Source organism: Pelobates fuscus, chromosome 12 (assembly GCF_036172605.1).
Source record: "Pelobates fuscus isolate aPelFus1 chromosome 12, aPelFus1.pri, whole genome shotgun sequence".
Lineage (NCBI taxonomy): Eukaryota > Metazoa > Chordata > Amphibia > Anura > Pelobatidae > Pelobates > Pelobates fuscus.
Window position 1 is genome coordinate 113,407,397 of NC_086328.1, and position 24,865 is coordinate 113,432,261.

The 24,865-nt window shown below is 42.2% G+C and overlaps 1 protein-coding gene across 3 annotated transcripts in view; it reads left to right on the top strand.

Annotated features, from left to right (window-relative positions):
- The window catches only part of OSBPL5 (oxysterol binding protein like 5), a 188,243-nt gene that overhangs the window by 139,751 nt on the left and 23,627 nt on the right, over positions 1-24,865 (top strand). For 2 of the 3 annotated variants that reach the window (XM_063438810.1, XM_063438811.1), the window contains exons 18-21: positions 1,759-1,944; positions 2,864-2,981; positions 4,944-5,061; positions 22,833-22,935. In XM_063438810.1, the coding sequence (XP_063294880.1) occupies positions 1,759-1,944; positions 2,864-2,981; positions 4,944-5,061; positions 22,833-22,935 (525 nt within the window). Of the gene's footprint in view, positions 1-1,758; positions 1,945-2,794; positions 2,839-2,863; positions 2,982-4,943; positions 5,062-22,832; positions 22,936-24,865 lie in introns of those variants that run through there. The other variant, XM_063438812.1, reaches the window with a different exon arrangement.

The following is a 24,865-nucleotide window of genomic DNA, read 5'->3' on the forward strand; positions in this document are numbered from 1 at the left end:
AAATTATTTATTATTCGTATTTTATAATATATATATATACAATATATATAGTTATTATATATATTATATATATACGTGTGTAAATTAATTATAAGTGTATTTTTATATTAATATATGTACATATTAATATAAAAATACACTTAGCATGACATTATATATATGATATATAGACATATATTATATAGGTATAATATATGTCTATATATCATATATATACACATATATAATTATAATTTTTTTTTTATTAACTATAACTTTACATTTTTTTTTTATTTTACACTGATTTTACAGTTGCAGGGAGACTGCCTGTCAGCACAGACAGTCCCCCTGCAGGCAGAGACTAGGACACCTATTGTGACCATGTGGTCGCCCTGTTGGGCGATCACATGGCCACAGGGGTCCTAAACCGCCATGGGGAGACTGTCTGGGCTGCAGGCAGTCTCCCCACACAGGGAGCACCGCCGATCGCCGCCGGGGGAACGACGGCGATCGGGTAAGTACATTGGACGGTTAGGACGGTTCAGGACCGTCACCGGTCGGCAACGCAAAAATGCCGATGACGGTCCTGAACCGTCCTCCGTCCTTAAGGGGTTAATTATGTGGCTTGTTATCCAGCAGTCACGTTAAACAAGTGGTTTGGTTTTTTGTTTTTTTAAATAAAAAGATTATGGAGGTCAATAAGACCTCCATATTACTATAATGGAGGTATTGTACCTCGATATCCATATTCAAATTGAATTTTACATTTAAAGGGACACTATAGTCACCAGAACAAATACAGCTTATTGTACTTGTTCTGGTGTGTAGAATCATTCCCTTCTGGCATTTTGCAGTAAACACTGTCTTTTCAGAGAAAATGCAATGTTTACATTACAGCCTAGGGATACCTCCAATGGCCACTCCAATTGTGCTTCCTGGGGCAGTGCTGCACACTGTGCTCCACTGTGATTCAGTGCCTCCACCCTCTGCATGGAGACATTGAACTTTCCTCATAGAGATGCATTGATTCAATGCAGCTCTATGAGGAGATGCTAATTGGCCAGGGCTGTGTTTGGCTTGTGCTGGCTCTGCCTCCTTGACAGTCTCAGCCAATCATATGGGAAAGCATTGTGATTGGCTCAGAGAATTACTTCTGATGATGTCAGCCAAGCAGGCAGATCTGGGACAAAAGCAGCAGCTGCAAACTTAAATAAAAGTATGATTTTACCATATTTAGGTAGGCAAGGGAGGGCCATGGGGACTAGATGGTAGTTTTAACACTATAGGGTCAGAAATACATGTTTGTGTTCCTGACCCTGTAGTGTTCTTTTAAGGCCAGAATAGCTGAATGAAAAGCATGGCTGACTTAGATTGCAAATTTTTCCAGTTTGGCTATTTTAACCTTCAATTTGAAATTCACTTTCAATATACCTTAAATTATAGTGAATAACCCTGTAAGAAATCCTAACAGTTCAAAATTTAGCAAATAATCTCCTTAGTGAATAAGCCCTGTCGAGGCTACTTTGTTAAACTCCAAGTACGTTAAAGTTTTATTAAATCTCCAATACAATCCATCCCAAATTTTGCCTGTTTGATACAATAAGCTTGTTTGCAACTGTTTTGGACACGCCAAGTGAATTGGGCTGCTGGAATCTTGATGAGGTTCCATCCAAATGACATCCGCATGAAACCAGAAGGTCCCATTGAAATTGGTGGCCACTTTAATTGTCAGAGTTTTATGCAATAATTCTAACCCTAAAATTGTTATTATTGTTATAGATTATGGCAACATGTTACAAGTGCGATAAACGATGGTAACCAACAGCAAGCAACTGATGAGAAATATATCTTAGAGGAAGCTCAAAGGAAGGCAACACGGGAGCGAAAGGAGGCAAATATAGAGTGGAGCTCCCATCTCTTTGTCTATGATGAGGTTTTGAAAGAATGGCAGTATAAATATGAAGAGTAAGTACAGTATCACCTAGTTTTGTTGTATATAGCAGTGCTGATGTGTATTGGGGATTTTTGTGGCTATTTTATCATTTCCGTTTACAACTAAACACAATTCATTAACAAGGTTATTTCTTAAAGGAACAGTATACGGTCAGGAACACAAACATGTATTCCTGACCCTATAGTGTTAAAACTACCATCTAGTCCCACTTGCCTCCCTAAATAAAGTAAAATCTTATTTGTATTCAAGTCTGCAGCTGCTGTCTCTGCCCCTGATCTGCCTGCATGCCTGACATTATCAGAAGTGATTATGTGAGCCAATCACAATGCTTTCCCATAGGATTAGGTTAGACTGCCAAGGAGGCAGAGCCAGCACAAGTCAAACACAGCCCTGGCCAATCAGCATCTCCTCATAGAGATGCATTGAATCAATGCATCTCTATGAGGAAAGTTCAGTGTCTGCATGCAGAGGGTGGAGACACTGGATGGCAGTATTGCACACTAGGCAGCACTGCCACAGGAAGCCACTCGAGCAGCCATCCAAGGAGTGGCCAGTGGAGGTATCCCTAGGCTGTAATGATTCTACTCCCCAGAACACATACAATTAGCTGTACTTGTTCTGGTGACTATAGTGTCTTTTTAATGTATTAAATGTAAGGAATTTTCAATTTGTAGGCCAAAATTGCCCATCTGGAAATATCCCACAAGCCACCAATGTTCACTTTGAAATCCCAGTAATTCACTCTTTAGTGAATAATCTTGTGCATTTTATACACAACATGGACTCCAAAAATTCCAAGTAAATAAAAACAACAGTTAGCTTTATTAGTTATGACCGTCGTAATAGATATCTTCTGTTCAGATAAGGTTACTCCATGCTTCAGTGATATGAAAACTCTGACCTATACTACGAATTGTATTGAATCTGCAGTAAGAGGCCCTGGCACCCCCTGACTGATATAGCCCAATACGAGAAAGATGGGGTTCTGCAAACTGTGAAGAGAAACATTACCAGCATGTTGGCTCCAAGGAAGATCCCACAACACAAGGTATGGAACACTTGCATGTTAATTTAATAAAACCGTTGTGTCAATGCTGTCAGGAGACGTGTTTCCAGCAATCAAGTAGTTTGACTAAAGTCCACAAGTTAAGCAGTTGTCTCGTTGAAGATTCTGTGGAAAATAACCATGATCTATGTTTGAGAATGTACTTGAAGTGGAGAGTTCACCAGTCCCACAACTTTATCAACAGAAACCAAAAGCAAGAAAAGTTACGGCACTCCTCCATAATTGATTGTTGTCAAAAGTCATGGCAAAAGCCTCAAGGTGGTCAATATGTTCAATATTTTATATACTAAATAAAACAGGCAGGAGTGCCTGATCTTTTCTTACTTTTAAGTTCTAAAGGTGCATTGAAGACCAGGAAGATCGTAGGTGATAGAGCAGTGCTTTCCAAACTGTGTGTCAGCTGGAGTTTGCAGTTGTGTTGTGCAACCGCTACTGTTCTACGCCGATTGCACCATTCTCCTTCCGGTGTATGCACCGCGGTCGATGGATCATATACAGGTAATGTGCATCCGACAACCAAAGTGGGGCGTCATGACGTGGTCACGCACTGATGGCGCACTCTGTGCGGACAACTGGTGGTGGAAAAAAGCTGAGAAAGTGTGCTGCTTTCCAAAAACCTTCCAAAAATTTGAAGGATGCATTTTTTTTCCTGATGATTGCTAAGAGTGGTGCTCAACTTGATCGGTGGATGCAGTGGCAGAGTTCCTATTATAAAAATAAGTCAACAAAAATTGCAGCCTCTGATACAGCCTAAGAGGAAGTTTTGTAGCAAATGAAACACAGTTGTTTTTTGACAAGAACCACGATTAGCTCAATACGAGCATAATCCTTTGTTTATAAATCAAAAGAAGAAATCATTCTTTTTTAACAGCTGAAAAACTCATTTCCGTTTTACAATTTATGTATGTGTCCGTATCTCTTCTAAGGGATTAGTAGTAGTTTAATCTCCGGTTTGCTAGTAAAACTGAATTACTGTGTTGCGAAATTATGCATGTCTTAAAAGTGTGCCACTAACATGGAAAGTTTGGAAAGCACTGCGATAGAGGGTGATGTAATCGTCGGTGCCATTGGATTGAACAAAGAATTGCACATTCATCGAATGGGTCCTCGAACGCTCTTTGAATAGGACAAGATGTATTTATAGGCCATAGATATAAAGTATAACATATAAATATATAAACTGGTACTTCTACATTTTGTTTATAAAGAGCGGTTAATAATAGCAGTTATTGCAGAAGTAGAGCCTTGGTTTTTGTAATTCAACATTAGCATTCAGCTTATAAAAACGTGGCTGCATTTTGTATTCACTGCTAAAAATTACCTACATTTCACACACAAAACTCTCTATATGACCTCCAATCTTTAACAGTTATTCGCTAAAATAATATTGAGTATTTTTCAGTAAAAAAGATTTTTATTTCCCACTCGCTTAATACTTGACCAAGTGCCAGTTCTTGAATCCAGGTCATCTCTCGGAGATTGAAACAAAATGCTAAATTTAACAAAGATTAATGTTTTCTTTCACTCTTCCCTAAAGCAGCATTTTTTACACCAACCAGCCTAGCCATTTTTACCCCAATCGCTTTACACAATGAGTGCTGTTTCTGAGCCCCTCCCCAGATTAGACATCTGGGTCTCTGAAGTGGTCCTCAGTCAAGGACATCCAAAGCTGGTTACCACAAAACTATATTCTTCTCTCTGCACTGGTTATACTAGAAATGTTCACTCTACAGAAATGTTGAATTGCGCCCTTTTCAGCAATAATTCTCTGCTAACCTATGGAAATAGCAAGTTAATACAGGAATAATAGTCCAACCATAGTTTGGAGTGAAGGGGTTGCTGTTTTACATCCCTGTCCTACATATTCATTTATTGACGTAATATCAGTCTTTGTGAGATACAATGAATGACCTATTATATGAACTCCATGCTTTTCTCTGCTAGAGGTCAACACAAGATGGCAGACGGCGCAAGGCCAGTGAGCAACCTTCAATTAGCAGTCAGACTACAGAGAGCAGCTGTTCAACCCCAGAACCAGAGAACGATTCTTCTGATGATGAAGGTAAGTCTCATGTCCACCTGGCATCAGGACACCTTGCACAAATACTCCAATCACACAATTGTTAGTGGTTGCACCCTTTTTCAAACTACTAAGATACAATATAAAAAACCTTCCATGATTTTGTATAATATTTTAATATAAACAAAAACCATGAACATCACTCAAAGAATCATCTTGGTAGCACTTCCTTCCAACATTATATGTACCTTGAAAATTCTAACTACACAAGGCAGGAGGACACCTTTTTCCTTCAGCTCTTCTTCAAGAATGTTAGAGCAACTGCAGTGAGATGACTCATTGTGGTTTCCTTCCTGCGTTTGTGAGCAATCAAGTCAATTTAAAATTCAAGGCCAATATAAGCAGAACTGGAAGAATTGCTGATGTCACATTTTAAAAATTTGACTGTTTTGACCTTGCATTTTAATTTCCATTTGAATTCCCCTTGATTTCACGACAATTCTCACATCACGGAATAAGCTTGATACTGGAGCAAAGCAAATCAGCTAATTAACTAAATCAGTTCATTGAGTTATCCCCTAGATCAGGGGTTCCCAACCCAGTCCTCAAGTACCACATATCAGTCCAGGATTTAGAGACTACTCTGTTGTGTCTAAAGTGTTTTATCTTTCTTTCTAAAAACACCTTAGACACAACTGGGTAATCCCTAAATCCTGGACTGTTAGGGAGTACTTGAGGACTGGGTTGGGAACCACTGCCCTAGATGATTCATATATTATTATTTTTTTATAAACATAATGCAGTAAAGTGTTTTTTTTCGCGCACTGTTCTGCTTGCTAAAGCATAATGTGTCCAGGAAAACAAGTCAGATCTGGTAACAATACCCATCAATAAAATACAAACTCACAATGATTTTGAATGAATCCAGGTCTATCTGCTGTAGTGGTTGTGTTTAATTGGCGGCATTCTGGTTTACCATGTTGTTCGATCATTACTGCTATAATTTTGCTAGTTTAGAGATATACACACAACGTATATTACTTTTATCTTAAATAGAGAAATACTAGTTGTAGATATAGTTAAAATGTGATCAAAGCACAAAGGTTCTGGTTTTAAGAGATTCACAGCAAATAACGGATGGATTTTCCCATATGAGGCAGCAATCGTAAATATGAGATCAAAAAGTAAGGAGGGGATTTGGATCATATTCTGTGCCCATTACGAAAAAAAAGGGACCTAGAACAAGTTACAAGGTTTAATCAGCTTGGACAGGAAAGGAGTATGGGTCATAGTAAGAAAACAAAAGGACTCACATAAGGGGATGGAAACATCTGAGTTTTGTTATCTTGACTGTACCAAGCACATCCACAAGAACTGTTTCATTAGCCAACAGACATTCTTCCACTTAGTAGATTATCCTACTGTACAAAGCTTTTTTTTTGCTGATCCTTCGCCAAAGTACAAGTTGTACAGTGGAACACCAGAGGGAGCACCTGCACTTGTTTTATATTACTGTACATAAAGCAGGATTATTAAAAAAAAGTTCTGAAGCAAGACTAAGCACGATTGCATCATAACTCCACAATCGCTGTCATAGTGGTTATAGTGTTTCGGTTTTCATTTGAACCTTGTCTAACAAGAGCTCAAATTCTGTATATATCATTAGCTCTTCAACTTTAACCCTTTAAGAACCAGTGACATATATACCATCATAACAACATGTTGTCTTAAAGATCGCGTTGCAAAATGGAATGAATCACTCAGTTAATGATTGCAAACCTTACAGATTATATTTTTCCCAATATCAGATGGATCTATCCGTAGGTTATTATATAGAGTCTACTCTGGACCATAATCAGAGCAAGTCTCGTTTGTTCGTGCTCTGGGAAGGGCAGTGCTGCTACGGTAACCAATTTATTGTGGTTAGCTCAGCGATGTCTGATAAATAAAATGTGCCCGTTCTAACCATCGATGACTCACTATAATAAGGTGGGGACCAATTATCAAGACCTAATTTTAGGAATTACTGATCTAGAGCAACATTTCATGTATAACATTATTTAATAGTTTCTCCTGTTATTATGTATCTGTGTGACTGCTCTCACCATTTGCTAACTCTTGGGAATTATTCATCACATTTCTCTTATCTTATCTTCCCCTTTACTGCTTCTTCTACTTTAAACACAATTTTTTTCTTTCCATATCCTGCTCCTCGGACTATCTCCAATGCTCAGTACTTCCCTAGCTCTTTGATAAAAGGAACTTAGTTTGACAAAAAATATCTTAAAACCAAACTTGTATTTACCCCATGAGACCGTAAAACAGTCCAGATGGAAACACAGTCTATAATCAGTGTCAATCACATATGGCAGAGATATGATTAGCAGATCCCCCAATGTCTGTGCAAAAAAGCTTTATCCTTGAATGTCCTTGAAAAAGCTTTATACAAACTTGTAGACGTGATAGTTTTTTAGCTGATCTGCTATAAGTGTTGTTCGGGCAAACCATTAAGTCAGTATCTTACCCAAACAAAGAAAACGGATAGTGAGGAAAAGGGAATTATTTACACCAAAAATATTCTAAAAATAAATGTTTTTCCTCTAGGATAATACAACAGCTCAAAAGGCGCGAGGGGTAAATATATTTAAACACAAAATGTAACTAGTTAGAAAATGACAAGACATCAACTCTCAAAAACTGGTTGTATGAATGAATAGCAGATTTAAGATCATTTAAAAAGGGAGCTTTGAAGTAGCCCTGATTTAAAGGGAGTGAGTGAAAATTGCTGTGTTTTGTGTGTGGCCTTAGCAGCTCCCTTATAATGTATACATGTTCAGGTGAGTGAAGCCCTTCTGGTTTCATATGTGTGTATCTATATATATATATATGTATAATTTTATTGTAAATTTTCTTTTTCTTTTTTCTTTCTGCCTGTACTGAATATAAGGCTTTGTCTGACATTATGTGGGTGTCACTGTGAAAATAAATAATTATAATGTTCTATAAAAAAAATTAAAAAAAAAATTCTGTAGTGTTTAGCACAGGGCTAAAGGAATAGGGGGTAAGAGGATGTATTTAAATTGTTTAAATGCCCCTTTATGTCCCTCCTTGCTTCTGGCACTGGCAGGTGGCTTAGGAGCCTTTTTAAGGTAGGAGGTAGGCTGTCCATGGTGTGGGTGGACTTTCCAGGTGGCTGTCTGGCCCACCAAGGTGTTGTGGAGCTGAACACTGTCTGGATGGCTGGTGGCTTTCTATTTGGTCTGTCAGGCTATCAGAAGGACCACTGGGGAGTCTAGGGGAGGGCGGCGGAAGTTGTCCCCTCCTGACATCATCGTTGGGGCCAACCAACTCTGCTGTTATATTGGAGTCCTGAAGGGACTTGAGGAAGCCGTTAATGCAGCAAGGAGTGAAGCAGGTATTTTAAAAATTCAAGTCTAATTAGGATTTTGCACCCCTTATCCTCTGGCACCCTTTTTAGAAGCTGCTTTTTAGAAGTGCTGGCCCTCCCCACCAGGCACCCAAGGCAGCCCAAGCCCCTTATCCTTATAATGGTTTTGCCCACGTGATGGAGAACCTCCCAACAGCTCATCTCTTCTATCTCACCAATTAAAAAATGTATCCTCTGGCCACTTCTCCTTCCCTTATTATAAGCATGAGCTGGTAGCTTAAGAGGTGAATGTAGTGAGTGTAGCAGAAACTGAGGCATGACCACTTTACATCATAATTGGAGGATATTGGTGAGATAGAACAGCAAAAGCATTAGCACAGTGCACAAAATCAGCTTTAATGGTTATTACTACAGCCATATAGTCTGCATCCCTCCTAAGTTCCCATTATTGTTGTTATTATTGTCATTTATATAACACCAATGTATCCTGCAGCACTTTACAATATTGTAGAGGGTGACTTAACGACAAACTAGGTAAACTGTAATACACAAGGACCCTGCTCAAACAAGCTTACAATCTAGCCCAAAAGGTAGATCCCCAGATGTTGTTGAACTACAACTACCTTGATGCTTTGCATGCCTTTAGAATGCCTTTAGAATGACAAAGCATCATGTAACTTGTAGTTTTGAAACATCTGGGGATCGTCCTTTTGGGCACCCCTGACCGAGACAATTTAGAGGAGATGGGTATAAAAACACAATAGGAAAGGCAGTGTGGGGGATATCAACCATGAAATATGTTTTTAAACACAGCTACAAGTAGTGTGGTTTCATGTCACTGTTTGGTGTCCGTATAATAATAACCCAGTTTTTATGAACGCAGGATTCTCTCTTCTCCTTAAAGCACTGGTGGTGGATACTCATTCCCAGCCAACTCATTTCACTCCTTCCACTTTCTATGCTGATGCTGGGGTTACCAATCTGACTATGACTCACAGATATACCAGGGAGCATTGTAAACCACAAAGAAAGCCATGTTATCATCACCATGTCGCTTTACAATATTATAAGAGGGCGATATAACAACAAATGGGTTCAACTATAACAAGAGTTTGTTGAGGACCCTGCTCAAACATTTAAAAGCATTTAAAAGCACAATAGGAAGGGCAGCATTGGGGTATCCTTAATGTGACATGGTGGGAAAACCACACAACAGGACAGTGAGAGAGAAGTGGAGTGTGAATCTTTAGCTATTCCTCCTGCACTACATTTCACAACTATCCCCACAGTTTTAGAGCAAGAGCGTGTGAGCTTTAGGGACAAAACAAAACAAAACACAAACAAGTGTAGGATCAATTGGACTATTCCACGGGAACTGGCCTGAAGCTGCAGCTCCATTAGCCCCTATGTTAATCACTCTCTACAATACAAAGTCAATCACACAAAGCCTTACCTGTGCGCACTCACGCATGCTGCTATTGCTGTAAACAAGGCCAGCCTACTCAAACAATGTAATCAGACGAAAAGGTTATGGTAAACTTCCCAGTCAGAATATTGAAATGTTGCATGCAGCAATAAAAGCACAAGTTTATCCTTATCAGTAAAGCCTCTTGAGTGATCTGATATCTTTGATCTAAACACATGTAACAGCCTGAGACTGCACCGGGATAAGGAATGAAAGTGAGTTATCAAGTGACAGTCCAAAGACCCGTTTGTTTGTTTTGTTTCTATGTATGAGTATTTATATATAGCCACAATGATAGATAAATGTCAATAAGTAGGCAGCACTCCAAGGTATTCGATAATAAAGCTTTCCTTTACTGGTAATCCAAACAAATTACATTAAGGTAGTCAAAAGAATTCAACGTTTCAGTTCTATGCAAGAACTTTCATCAGGACTTAGTTAAAATATACTAAGAAACAAATACTGTTTATAAGAACAAATCCACCATCCACCTGAGCTCTGCTCGGTCACGCAGGCACATGTGCCACAAGTGGGGTTCATCTCCATAATTATTTCAACATCCTAGGCTTCCTCGATCCCTTAATTAGCTGTCAGTGCCTTCCCATAGATATCGAAATGCAGCTCCTGGCATCAACTGAGTTCAGGTACCCCCGTGTCCAATGAAGATCCACATTCAGCATGCATGTCACAATGATGTTGTTATGCGTCTGGTTGATAATAGCAACATGAAGCTGGTGGTGATCAAACGCAGTGCTTAATGACAGTGAACCATAATAAAATTAAAAAAATAACCTTATGTGCAAGTGAACTTTGTGTACACCCAAGAAACTCTAAGACACGAGTCCGAGGGCAAAGTTTTAAAAGAGAGCATACACTTTACTTTTTTAGACTGCAATAATCAATAGCCCATTATTATATGAAAGCCAAAATGCTAGAAAAGAATAAGCCACAAATAATAGACAAAAACAGAAACACACTAAAAATAGCCACAATGAAAACATACAATTTAAAAAGCAAAAATGTGGAATTTATTAGCAGTCCAAAGTATGTTATGAAAATAAATAATAGTGAATACAACTAAAATAAGGCAAACAACAGCAATGGTTTCAAGGTGAGCAGTCTTATCCTTGTGAGGAGAAACACAATGGGGATTCGGGTATATTGACGTGTGAATATGTATGAAAGCAAAGCACAACAGATAATCCAATATTACAGTATGTCAACACAGGCAGAATTTAGACAATAAATAATGAAGGCTTACTCACATTTAATAGAGCTACGACCAGCTCTAGTGTGCACAGCGTTCGGTGGTATAAATCCCCACTTGTAGGATATGGTATAGATGTCCACAGCAGCAAAGCAATCATGAAAAGCCAAAAAACGAAAAACAGAATAGTGCTCACTGTTTATATAAAACCAGTGGATGATAGTGAATAAAAAAAATACTCACAATATATAGAGCAGACAGACCGCTCTATATGGAAGGCGCCATTGGTATGATCCCCACCTGGGATTCTTTGATTCCTGTGTAGGTGATACACAGGATGTTAAGAAATGCAGGAACACAATATATATTAAAAAAATAATAGAAGGGGGGGCGGAGCCAACCGCGAGCCGAGCTGGACGTGCACTAGCTGAGCTCTGCAGGAGACCGCGGGCAATCCACGACCATCGGGCACACAGAGCAACATGGGACACCCCAAAAAAGGTACCACACCTGCCCAAGCCTCCCACAGACAATCCGCTGTCAAAACGGGCGCCCTTACTAAATTTTTTAAAGAAAATCCGGCGCAAAACGATGCCGACGAGATAGGCCCCAAAATGGCGGCGGAAGCTCTACACGAGCACCCCTCATCCTCACCCCCACTAAGCCCAGCCATCTCGGACAGTGCCTCCACAAACATAGATGCTGACCTGAGAGCCTTACTCAGCAATCTACCAACTAAACAAGATATAGCAGCCTTGATCCAGAAACTGGAAACCTCCTTTCAAAATAAATTAGACAACATGGAGGCGGAAGTTAAAGTGGTAGAAGAACGAATAGAATCACTGGAAGATAATCAGGACCACACACTAACACAAGTTAAACAGGTCCACCAGGCACTAGAAGCACAAAATACGCAATTAGCGTTAATGTACAGAGCTATTGATGATCTGGACAATAGGGGGCGACGTAACAACTTAAGGCTAAAGGGCCTGCCAGAAATAGAAGGGGAAAACCTCCCTAAAACACTCCAAGAATTATTCAACTACCTACTGCACAAAGATCCAGCGGAACATATCCTCTTTGACAGAGCCCATAGAGCACTTAAGCCAAGAGGTCCAGCCTCAGACGCCCCGAGAGACATAATCTGTCGCCTACACTATTATGGGGTGAAAGAAGACATCCTCCGCGAACTCAGAAAGACGACTCAACCGCTACTGTTTATGGGGGCCCAAATACAAATTTACCCGGACCTCTCCTGGATGACTCTGCAAGCAAGACGAACACTTAAACCCCTGACAGATATCCTGCGTACTAGGAACATCAGGTACAGATGGGGTTTCCCCCTCTCCTTAACAGCTACCCATAACGGAACCTCCGCGACTGTAACCACTTCAGAGGACATTGCCACGTTCACTTCTACCTTAAATCTCCCGGATGTACAAATACCAGACTGGTACGGCCCGATTCAAGCTCCTCATAATTATCCACGTCCTCAGAGACCAAGATGGCAAACCCCGCCAAAAAGGCGTCGCAACGACAACCAACCTCATCTCCGAAACACGCAAAGGCAACAGGTTGAACCACACCGATTCTGAAACCTGAGACGGAAACACGACATGGAAAAAATCTGAAAACCACATAAATTGCCAGAAAAGCTTCTTTATTCACAGGTTATCACACTCTTAAGAGCCTGCTCAAGACTACTCATTAAGGGACTGAGACACTGATTTCCCACAAGACATGGCTACATCAGCCTCTCCTTCGAACAGCAAGTCTCCCGCTCAATTAGACCTCACGAGCCTAATATGAAACCCCGACTCTTGGAAAACGCCTGATCCACAGGAAGCCTAGATTTAAGACATGGCAGCTCTTCGTCAATGTCTTATATCAAGCCGGAGAAGGGACATCGGTGCGATCCCAGTGACTTTTACCATAAAGCTGAGTTTGACACCACAGATCTTGCCACCCACACCTGAAGGGCTCCAAATACCCACGAACTTATCCGACCAAGGAGCATACGTAATTGCTGTCTACCAAAAGGTTCAGGGTTATGTTGTTATGCAAACCGCCAGATAAACCTACTGTGTTCCTCTGCTCCCTCTCCTGTCCTTTCTCCCGGCCCTCTGGGCCGCGGGCCTGCTCTCCCACCTTCCTCTTTCCTTGCGCTTTTTACCCTTCACACCTCTCCGGTACAATATTTAGACAGGTGTTTGGGGATGTCGGGGGGGAGGAGGGTGGGGGGCGATGGGGGGGGGGGGAGAGTCGGGTGCCCTGAAAAGTCACCACCGAGAGAAAGCTTTTGAGAGTGTTGATCATAACCGAAACCGCACACAACCTGACACATAACTGAGCCAGGAGACCCGTTCATAACGAGCAAAGCTCACATGTGTCCCAATTCCTCACTAAAACTTAACGCCCGAAATCCACTTCCTTACATAAGTTGACAGGTGGATTGCCCGCCACCTCTCCTTATATCACTCAAAACAACTTAGATTTACCCCCCACCACAGACTGCGAGACACTCTGCAGCAGCATCACAGGCCCCAGCGGTGCCATATCTGTATCCCCGAGATCACCCAATACACTCGGGGAAAGCCACCGGCTAAAAGGGCCTACACACCCGCAACACCTTCGCACTCTCAATTGCTAGCTCCGGAGTTTATTCAAAGTCTTTGTATATAGTTGGATTAATCCGTTTTTGATATTCTTTCTTTTTTATTTTTGTTTTTTATTTTCTTTGGTTGATATATTGTAATCTGCACTTAATACTCTCGCCACTAGAGTCGATATCTCTCACATATTGTTTTCAGTGTATCCACTGTGCCTGCATTTACATTATCTAACACTCCTAGAAGCAGTGACTTCACCTAGATAACCGAACATGGCATCTATACGTATCACGACCCTAAACACGAGGGGGCTTAATTCACCAACCAAAAGATCCCTAGCTCTTCGAGAACTTCACACTCTCAGAACAGACATAGCATTTCTACAAGAAACACATTTTAAAGCTAACTCAGCCCCAACCCTTCGCAATAAACACTACCCAACAGGCTATTTTAGCAATTATGAAAGCTCCAAATCCAAAGGGGTAGCCATTCTGATAGGGAAACACGTACCCTTCACGTACCTCTCACACCACTCAATCTCAGAAGGTAGGCTTTTGATAGTCAAAGGTAAAATAGGGAACACCGTAGTGACACTTGCCAACCTATACCTTCCTAATAGCAAACAATGCAAACACACACGCAAATATCTGAACGCAGTAGACAAAACCACGGAAGGGATCCTTATACTGGGGGGAGACTTCAACATCTCACTAGACTCTGACTTAGACACAACTTCCAAGTCCACTAAATACAACGCAACCTCCAGATCTAGAATCGTTCAAATCCTAGACAATCGTCACCTTTTTGACTGTTGGCGAATAACACACCCCACCTCCCGGGACTACTCCTTCTTCTCAGCGGTTCAGCACACATACTCGAGACTAGACATGTTCTTCCTGCAACACAGACACCTACATCTCATACGTTCATGCGAATACGGCCCCATTACGTGGTCCGACCATGGGCCCCTATCTATGTCCATCCAGATACCTAACCTGTTCCCATCTAGATCACAATGGAAGCTTAACGACTCATTACTCAACGACCCAATACATGTTGCCCAAATACAGGAGACGCTCAATAACTACTTTGAAGAGAACAGCACACCCTCGGTTTCACCCACAGTAATCTGGGAGGCCCATAAAGCCGTTGTACGGGGACACATAATTGCCCTTGCATCCAGGCACAAGAAAGCGAGGGAGGCCCAAATTACCTCTCTCACGGAGGACATTAGACTCTTAGAAAATGCTCACAAAAGGCACATGATCCTAGATACATATAAAGAACTCATAGACAAGCGCTCTACTCTCCAAACACTTCTGAACACGAAAATTCAACGGTCGCTCCTATATACTAGACACAAGTACTACACCCAAAGCGGAAAATGCGGCCGCATGTTGGCCAGGGCGATACAAAAAGAGAGGCAACTAACGTACATAACCCACATAAAAAAATCCTCAGGGACAATAACCCACTTACTGCCAGACATAACGAGAGAATTCCACTCCTATTACTCAAACCTATATAACCTGAGATCTCAACCACCAGATCCGGAAGCCATCCAAAATTTCCTCGCAAAGAGACTAACCCAGACAATCCCTCCAAACGCTAGGCAAATACTAGACTCTCCACTCACATCAGAAGAAGTCTCCATGATTATAAGACAACTACCACTAGGAAAGAGTCCCGGGCCAGATGGCTTTACAGCCAAATACTTCAGAACTTTCTCCAAGACCCTGAACAAACCGTTCCTAGCGGCGTTCAATTCCTTAAACCATGGACACACTCTGCCTCGAGAAACACTAGAAGCACATATTACACTTATCCCCAAACCAGGCAAGGACCTAACGGAATGTGGCAGCTACAGGCCCATTTCACTAATAAACATTGACCTTAAAATTTTTACAAAGATTCTAGCTGTCCGCCTCAAACCATACTTGCAGGGACTAGTTCACCCCGACCAAGCTGGGTTCGTGCCAGGGCGAGAAGCCAAAAATAATACCACCAAAGTGTTGAACCTTATATACCATGCACAGACGAAGGAGGACCCGAGCCTTATCCTCACAATCGACGCCGAAAAGGCGTTTGACAGGGGGGACTGGTCTCTGCTGACAGCCACAATGCAGGCCATGGGCTTCGGCCCCAATTGGCTGTCGTGGCTCTCAGCTATTTACTCTAAGCCGGGTGCAAAAATAAGGGTTAATGGCCAACTCTCAGACACAGTCCATATCTCTAATGGCACGAGACAAGGATGTCCTCTGTCCCCCCTGCTTTTCATTCTAACACTAGAACCCTTCCTTCAGGGGATCAGGAACAACCCGAATATCCAGGGCATACACATAGCTGACCGGGAATACAAAGTTTCTGCCTTTGCAGATGATTTACTATACACGATAAAAAACCCAGAAACCTCACTACCCCACCTGTTGCAAGAGATCGATCTATATGGCCTAGTATCCAACTACAAAATAAATAGTAGCAAGAGTGAGATCCTCCCCTTGAACATTTCAAAGGGGTTGGAGACCAGACTTCAACAGACATACCCATTCCACTGGCCACAAAATTCCGTAAGATACCTGGGAATACAATTGACAAACTCCTTACACAAAACATATGACCTCAACTTTCCCCCACTATTGGCCAACATTGACAGAGACCTAAGAACCTGGAACAAACCTCAATTCAGCTGGCTCTGCAGAGTACACATCTTGAAAATGGCCATCTTGCCGAAATTCCTTTACCTTTTACAAACACTACCCATAAAGATCCCAACTTCATTCTTCAAGACAGTAAAGCACTGCCTCTCCAACTTTCTATGGGCAGGAAAACACCCAAGGACTCAATACACAAACTTAACGAGACACAAAACACAAGGCGGCATGGGGGCACCAGACGTAGAGACATACCATAGGGCAGTCATCCTATCCCGTATCTACGATTGGACTAACAATTACAACCAGAAACAGTGGGTACAAATAGAAGCAACCAGCCTACAAGTCCACATTCGAACGCTACCATGGCATGCCTCAGGCCTGGAATTAGTGCGCCCAAACCACAAAGACCATCCAACATTAATCCCCACACTAAGATACTGGAACAATATTAAGAAATCCGACCATGTGGCCCCGCATCCATCCCCACTGTACCCGATTACAGGAAACCCACACTTCAAACCAGGCATTCCACAGAACGCATACCGAGACTTCGGGAACCAACAGGAGCAACTACTCCTGAAGGACGTACTAAACAGTCAGGGAATGGTCCCTATTTCGGATCTAATCCCCACGCCCACACACACACCAATGCAGGGTTACAAATACACACAACTCATGCACTTCCTACAAACTCAACCTACCCTCACACACGGTAGCAGACCATTGACAGCATTCGAAGCTAGAACCTTTTTGGGGACTATGACAAAGAAACACATCACCGTGTTCTATAAATGTTTACAGACGGATCTTCACGCTCACCTCCCAGAATTCACAAAATCCTGGGAAAAAGACTTAAAGATCACAATTTCACCTGACGATTGGAGAACTATATTTAAAAATGCCTTTAAGTCCTCTAGCAACACTATAACCCAAGAGAGTAACTATAAGCGCATTTCTAGATGGCACTTCACTCCAACCAGAATATGCAAGTTCTTCCCGAACGCATCCAACCTATGCTGGAGATGCAAAACTGACGCAGGGACCCCGGGCCACATCTGGTGGTTTTGCAATGTAATACAATCATACTGGTGCAAAATAACCACCATAATAACACTTATTACGGGATACGCAATCCCACAATCTCCTGAGGCCTTACTATTCATGCTCTTCCCCACCCCTCTACCAAAATCAACGCGTACACTACTCTATCATCTGCTTACCGCAGCGAATAGTCTAATTCCCCTCAAATGGAAGCAAACCAAGCCCCCATCCATCAGGGAATGGATTACCAAAGTAGACACCTTTAGGCAAATGGAAGAGCTCTCACACTCCTTCTCTGGCACTTACGATGTGTTCACATATACCTGGGCACCCTGGGACAAGTATATTAAAGATTCTGATGGTTCTCCACTCCACGATACTTAACCCACCTGGTTTTTCTTTGAGCCATTCAGACGATTACCTTATATATACGTAACCACACCGTTACAAACTGCTTCTAATACCTCACTGAACCACAGTGTATTGTTCTCTAAGATGACAAAAATGTATTTTAGGAATTTGTCAAGCTAGGACTACTCTAAAGTTTGAAACTTCTGTACCACTCGTGCATACTGTAAAGTATTACATGTTATGAGATGTATGACTCCTATATCCTGTTCACATGATGTCAAGTGCAAAATTAAACAATAAAAGTATAAAAAAAAAAAAAAAAAAAAAAAAAAAAAAATAATAGAAATACAAAAGTAAATGGCACACTTTGTTAAGCAAAGTAGCCAATAATCCTTTATTATATTAAAAACAAAACATTATATCCACAACGCGTTTCACCACGCAGGACGCAGAACCTATCAAAGAATCCTAGGGGGGATTATACCACCTTCTACATAGAGTGGTCTTTCTGCTCTATTTTTTGTGAGTATACAAGGATAAAACTGGACACATGGAAACCTCTGCTGTGGTTTGCCTTATTTTAGTGGCATGTACTATAATTTATTTTCATAAAATACTTTGAACTGCTGATAAATTCCACTTTTTTGCTTTTTAAATTTTATGTTTTTTTTTGTGGCTCTTTTTAGTGTGTTTCTGTTTTTGTCTATTTTTGTGGCTATTTTATCGGGTTTACTGTTTTGGTCTATTTTTGTGGCGCAGCCTTTTATAGTATTTTGGCTTTCTATAAATTCTTAAGGATGTTAGAGGGATCCCCTTATTTTCTGGTTTGCTGCCTTCTCTTCCCTTTTACTTACATACGCCTGCAATACCGGAACACGCCAAGCAGCGCTCAGGTGGATGGTAGATTTCTTTTTAGAAATAGGATTTGTTTCTTAGAACTTTTAAACTACGTCCTGATGAAAGTTCTTACATAGAACTGAAACGTCAACTTTTTTTTGACTACCTTCATGTAACTTTTTTGGAATACAAATAATTTACAGCTTCTTTATTGAATACCTTAAAGTGCTGGCTTTTTATTGACATATATAAATATACAGAATTAAAGGACCACTCTAGGCACCCAGACCACTTCAGCTTAATGAAGTGGTCTGGGTGCCAGGTCCAGCTAGGGTTAACACAATTTTTTATAAACATAGCAGTTTCAGAGAAACTGCTATGTTTATAAATTGGTTAAGCCTTCCCCCTAATCCTCTAGTGGCTGTCTCATTGACAGCCGCTAGAGGCGCTTCCGTGATTCTCACTGTGAAAATCACAGTGAGAGCACGCAAGGGTCCATAGGAAAGCATTGTAAATGCTTTCCTATGCGACCGGCTGAATGCGCGCGCAACTCTTGCCGCGCGTGCGCATTCAGCCGACGGGGCGGAGAGGAGGCGGCGAGGAGGAGGAGAGCTCCCCGCCCAGCGCTGGAAAAAGGTAAGTTTTAACCCTTTTCCCCTTTTCCAGAGCCGGGCGGGAGTGGGACCCTGAGGGTGGAGGCACCCTCAGGGCACTCATGTGCCAGGAAAACGAGTATGTTTTCCTGGCACTAGAGTGGTCCTTTAAGTGCACTCACTCACTAAACATCAGCTTAAAAGCTCACAAAATTTTATAGTATTTTTTAAAAGAAAAAATGAAATAAAAAAATTTCAGGCACTCACTGTGATACGTTTAAAGCAGCTTTAATGGATCCGCAACGTTTCGACCTGTACCCAGGTCTTTATCAAACTAGCTTGATAAAGATCTGGGTACAGGTCAAAACGTTGCGGATCCTTCAAAGCTGTTTTAAATGTATCGCAGTGAGTGCCTGAGATTTTTTCTTTAATGTATATTCTATGGGGAATGCTGACCCATACTCAGTTAGCACCCTGTGATTTTTGTGATTGAGTGTAACCCTCTTCTCTATTTTTTATAGAATTTTTTTAAAGACACCTGATAGTTAAAGGACCACTCTAGTGCCAGGAAAACATACTAATTTTCCTGGCTCTGTAGGGTCTCTAGGTCCCCCTCCCCCCCTGTAGCGTTACTCACCTTTTCCAGGGGCCGGCCGCGGTCCTCTCTTCAAGCCGCGCGCGGTCCTGCTGCTGCACGAGCCGCACGTGGCTCATCCGACTGCTCAAACAGGAAGGCGGGCAGTGACCGCGAGAAGCGGTCACGTGTCCTGCCTGGATCTAAGAGCACGCCGCGAGTCTCGGGCGCGCTCTTAAAGAGACAGTGGGAGCCTAAATTGCCAAAAGGCTCCCATTGGCCCCTGTCATGCCACACACCCCATACACTTACCTTTTGTGGGTGTGGATATGACAGGAGCCAATCACATTAGTTTAGATGCTACTTATACTTACCCTTTTCCCTTAGTTCCTTGCCCTATTGTGGTTTCTGCTACAGTTCCCTTTAGCGCTTGTGATGTTCAATTGTGTTCCTCCGTATTTGACCTTGGCTTTGTATTCTGACTTCGTTTTCGCTTTATCCTTATCTGTTCTGTTTGCCGGCTTGCTGTTTCCTGTGTACCAGACCCCGGCTAGTCCTAGTTTACGCTGTCTCTTTGTGCCCTTGACCTCGGATCGTTCCTGACTCTGTACTTCTCCTATATACGTCGAGTCCGGCCACTCTAAGGACCGGTAGACGTATCTTCCCTCTGTGCTGTCTTCTGTTTAGCTGGATCCTGCGTGTTGGGGTATAATCTCGTTACATTACGATAGGGCCATGGACCCCGCAGATTTAGCTCAACAGATGGCGTCCCATGAGGCTAGATTTGTAGAGCAGGATCACCGAATGGATCAGATAGCCCAGGCTCTCCAGACGCTCTTAGCTAGAACCATTCCAGCAACCACACCTAACCCTCCTACACCCCTTCTTCCTGAAGTATCTACTTTGCCTAATACTTCGGCCCATTTAACACCTCCTCCTAGGTATGGAGGGGACTCTAAGACATGCAGAGGGTTCATTAACCAAATAGAATTTCACTTTGAGATGTATCCATGTTCATTTCCCACAGAGAGGTCTAAAGTTGGGTTCTTTATGCACCAACTTACCGATAAAGCACTTGAGTGGGCAAATCCTATTTGGGAAGCTAATGGACCTATGGTGCATGATTTCAACAGTTTTCTTACGGCTTTTCGCAGAACTTTTGACACAATGAAAAGGTCAAAGAATGCCGCAAGAGCATTAATGAGAGTTAAACAGGGTTCTAGGTCTGTGGCTGATTACGCTATTCAGTTTCGTACCCTTGCCTCACAGGTAGATTGGACCAACAATGGGTTAACTACTGCCTTCATGGAAGGTTTATCAGACTCTATATTGGATGAGGTAGCAGCTAAGGAGCTCCCTATTGCCTTAGAGGACCTTATTGACTAGCTCATTGATATAGATAATAGGATTCGTGACAGGCTCTATACTAAGAACAGGAATAGACATTTGTTACACCTATTCACCCCAGAGTTAATATACCGGAGAGTGTTAAAGTATCTGATGAGGAACCTATGCAATTAGGGGTTGCCAAACTCTCTGATACTGAGAAATTACATAGGAGAAGGGAGGGACTCTGCCTATATTGTGGTAAGAGAGACCATATGGTAAAGGAATGTCCTTTGCTCCCGGAAAACTCTCGCACCTAAGACCTTATAGGGGACTGGCCTTGGGTGTGATTTCTAAGTCTCCTACATTGCCTCCTAACCGACTGCTTCTCCCTGTTTCTTTACATATGGGAGAGAGTTGTATAGTTGAAAACATACGCTCTGGTTGACTCCGGGGCGGCTGAAAATTTTATAGACTCTGGTTTAGTAAAGAGAAACAACATTCCCGTCAGAGAGAAGGAGATACCCTTGGCCGTTGAGGCCATAGATGGTAGACCATTAATTTCTCCAGTTGTTACTCATGAGACTGCATCGTTACACATGTACACAGGGGTTTTACACTATGAAACCATTCGGTTCCAGGTCATCACCTCTCCCTCTTCACAATTAGTGTTAGGGTATCCATGGTTACGTGCCCACATTTTTGACTGGGAGACAGGGCAGATAAAATCATGGAGTGAAGCCTGCCACGAGTCTTGTACTATTGAAGTCACGCCTGTGAATTCTATTAATGTTCCTACCATTCCTCCTTTGTCTACGGCTATACCCTCTCAGTACTTATCTCTAAAGACTGTCTTTGATAAAAGGGAGGCTGACAAATTACCGCCTCACAGACCCTACGATTGTGCTATTGACTTGTTGCCTGGCACTATACCTCCAAAGGGCAGGGTGTACCCTTTATCGGTTCAAGAAAACCGTGTCATGGAGGAATACATTAAGGAATCATTAGACAAGGGATTTATTAGGAGATCCTCTTCTCCGGCTGGAGCGGGGTTCTTCTTTGTATCGAAAAAAGAAGGTGATTTAAGACCGTGTATCGATTATAGAGGTCTTAATAAAATCACCATCAAAAATGCATACCCTATACCGTTAATCACAGAATTGTTTGACAGGCTCAAACATGCTACGGCATTCACCAAACTGGATCTTAGAGGAGCATACAATTTAATACGTATAAAAAAGGACCACGAATGGAAGACAGCATTCAACACTAGATCAGGCCATTATGAGTATACTGTTATGCCATTTGGGCTTTGCAATGCCCCAGCAGTATTTCAAGAATTTATTAATGATGTCTTAAGAGACTTTATTCACACATTTGTTATTGTGTACTTGGATGACATTTTAATATATTCTACAGACTTACACACTCATCACAGATCTATTGAGTCATGGCTGGGTGTTATGCTGCCCGTGATGTCATGAATACCTCTTATAGCATTGTCTAGCAGTAAAAGGAATAGCTCATTTGTATGGCTGTCTATTAAGTCATGGCTGTGATGTCATGGCTGACTGTGATGTTCACATAAAATCAGTGGATGTTCCATGCAACGTCACTCGCTGTCATACGCAGGTGTTCCAACCAATCAGAATTATTTCTTAAATAATTATAATAACAAATAGCTGGTTTCATAAGAAAAAACTAATTTTACTGGCTTATACGTTGGTATTTGCTGCAAATAATTTTTATTTTTACATTTTTAATACAGGTTTTGCTGGACCCTGCTCTCAGTGTGGAAAAGAAAAACATGAACTGAGACAGATCCAGGCGGCTGTCTTATCTTTACAGAAAACACAGCAAGACATTCACAGGTACCGGAACTGGATCTTAAACACAATGTGGCATCCACCATGTGGTGTACTAAGGGAGGGACATTCTGCCTGGGTGACAACTCATGCGCCCAGAGGGGCCACGGCAAAGGATGAGTCTTTAACTGGAGCTCTGAGTGGCAAGCAGTGAGTAGGCGGGGTTATAATATTCGGTATTAGCCTTGACCCTCAGTCCAATCACTGCACGCTATTCAGACCTCCAGTTACAGCCTGGACGAAGCAGTGTGCGGATCCTCATACTCTGCCACTTTCATAGGGGATAGAAGGTGGCTGAATACACATGGAGAGTATGGAAAAAGGCTGAATAGACACAAAGAGCAGGTCTCCCAATTCCTGGACTGTCTTTATTTCAGCGTTTTAATTGCTGTCCCAGCTTTGTTCCTTAGTGTTCTGCATCCAATGACACCAGGGAACTGTCCCTAGTCAGCTCACTGCAAGCTCTTCACTAAACACACTGTGTGGAGAGCACTAGGACCTTGCAGAGAGTGCTTCAGCATCACTCTTAGTATAGTATAGTAATCTATGTGGGGCTGGACTGAAGGCGGTCAGTCAGCCTGTGCGTTGTCCCAGGTTGAAACACTTCGTCCGCAGGCAAGCACGCAACTTATTTTTATTATTATTATTATTATTATTATTATTATATATTATTATTTTTTTTATTTTTTTAATAATTGCACCTTAGCATCTCTCCAAGAGGAACTAGTGAGATCAATGAAGGGGGTCTAGAATAATGAATGGAGGGAGGCAAAGAGGTGCAGTTGAACTTGTCCCTGGATCACCGAATTGATGTGTGGCACACCCTGGTGCCATGCTGGTGTAAAAAAAATGCTCCCCAATGGAACTGTGCATTGTCTGTATGCTGCATAACTTCTGCCGGGGATAATTTTGATAGCAAAAAACTACTTCCTGTGTGAGTGTCGTATGTGAATGAAGGCCAGGATAGGTCACTTCATAGCCTGTCTACCCCCTCCATGAAGTAAAATGGGACCAGTGAGTTAAAGGGACACTCCAGGCACCCAGACCACTTCTGCCCATTGGAGTGGTCTGGGTGCCAACTCCCACTACCCTTAACCCTGCAAGTGTAATCATTGCAGTTTTTTATAAACTGCAATAATTACCTTGCAGGGTTAACTCCACCTCCAGGGCCGCCATCAGGGCATGACAACCGTGACAATTGTGGGCATCTGCACCGGGGCCCACACGCTGATGGGGCCCATCAGGTGGCCCAAGCATTTAGGGCCACCTGATGGGCCCTATTATCTTCAGGGGCCCGGTCAGCGCTGTAATAGCGCGACCGGGCCCCTCTTAAAAAAAAAAAATGCTGCCGGAAGCAAGTGCTGCTGGGAGGAAGTGACGTCCGGTCACTTCCTCCCAGTTTACTCCGTGCGGGAAGGAGGAGTGAAAGGCCGCGAGGAGAGGCAGCCGACTCACATCATCCCCAGCCACCCTCCTGGACGAAATGGTAAGGAAGAGAGGAGGGTGGCTGAAAATGAGGTGTATATGTGTATGCCAGTGTATGTGTATGTCAGTGTATGTGTGAGTGTATGCCAGTGTATGCCTGTGTATGTGTATGTCAGTGTATGTATGTATGCCAGTGTATGCCAGTGTGTGCATGTATGCCAGTGTATGTGTATGCCAGTGTATGTGTGTGTTCGCATGTATGCCAGTGTATGTGTATGTCAGTTCATGTGTATGCCAGTGTATGTGTGTGTGCATGTATGCCAGTGTATGTGTATGCCTGTGTATGCCAGTGTATGTGTGTATGCCAGTGTATGTGTGTATGCCAGTGTATGTGTATGCCAGTGTATGTGTGTATGCCAGTGTATGTGTATTCCAGTGTATGCCAGTGTATGCCAGTGTATGTATGTATGCCAGTGTATGTATGTATGCCAGTGTATGTGTATGCCAGTGT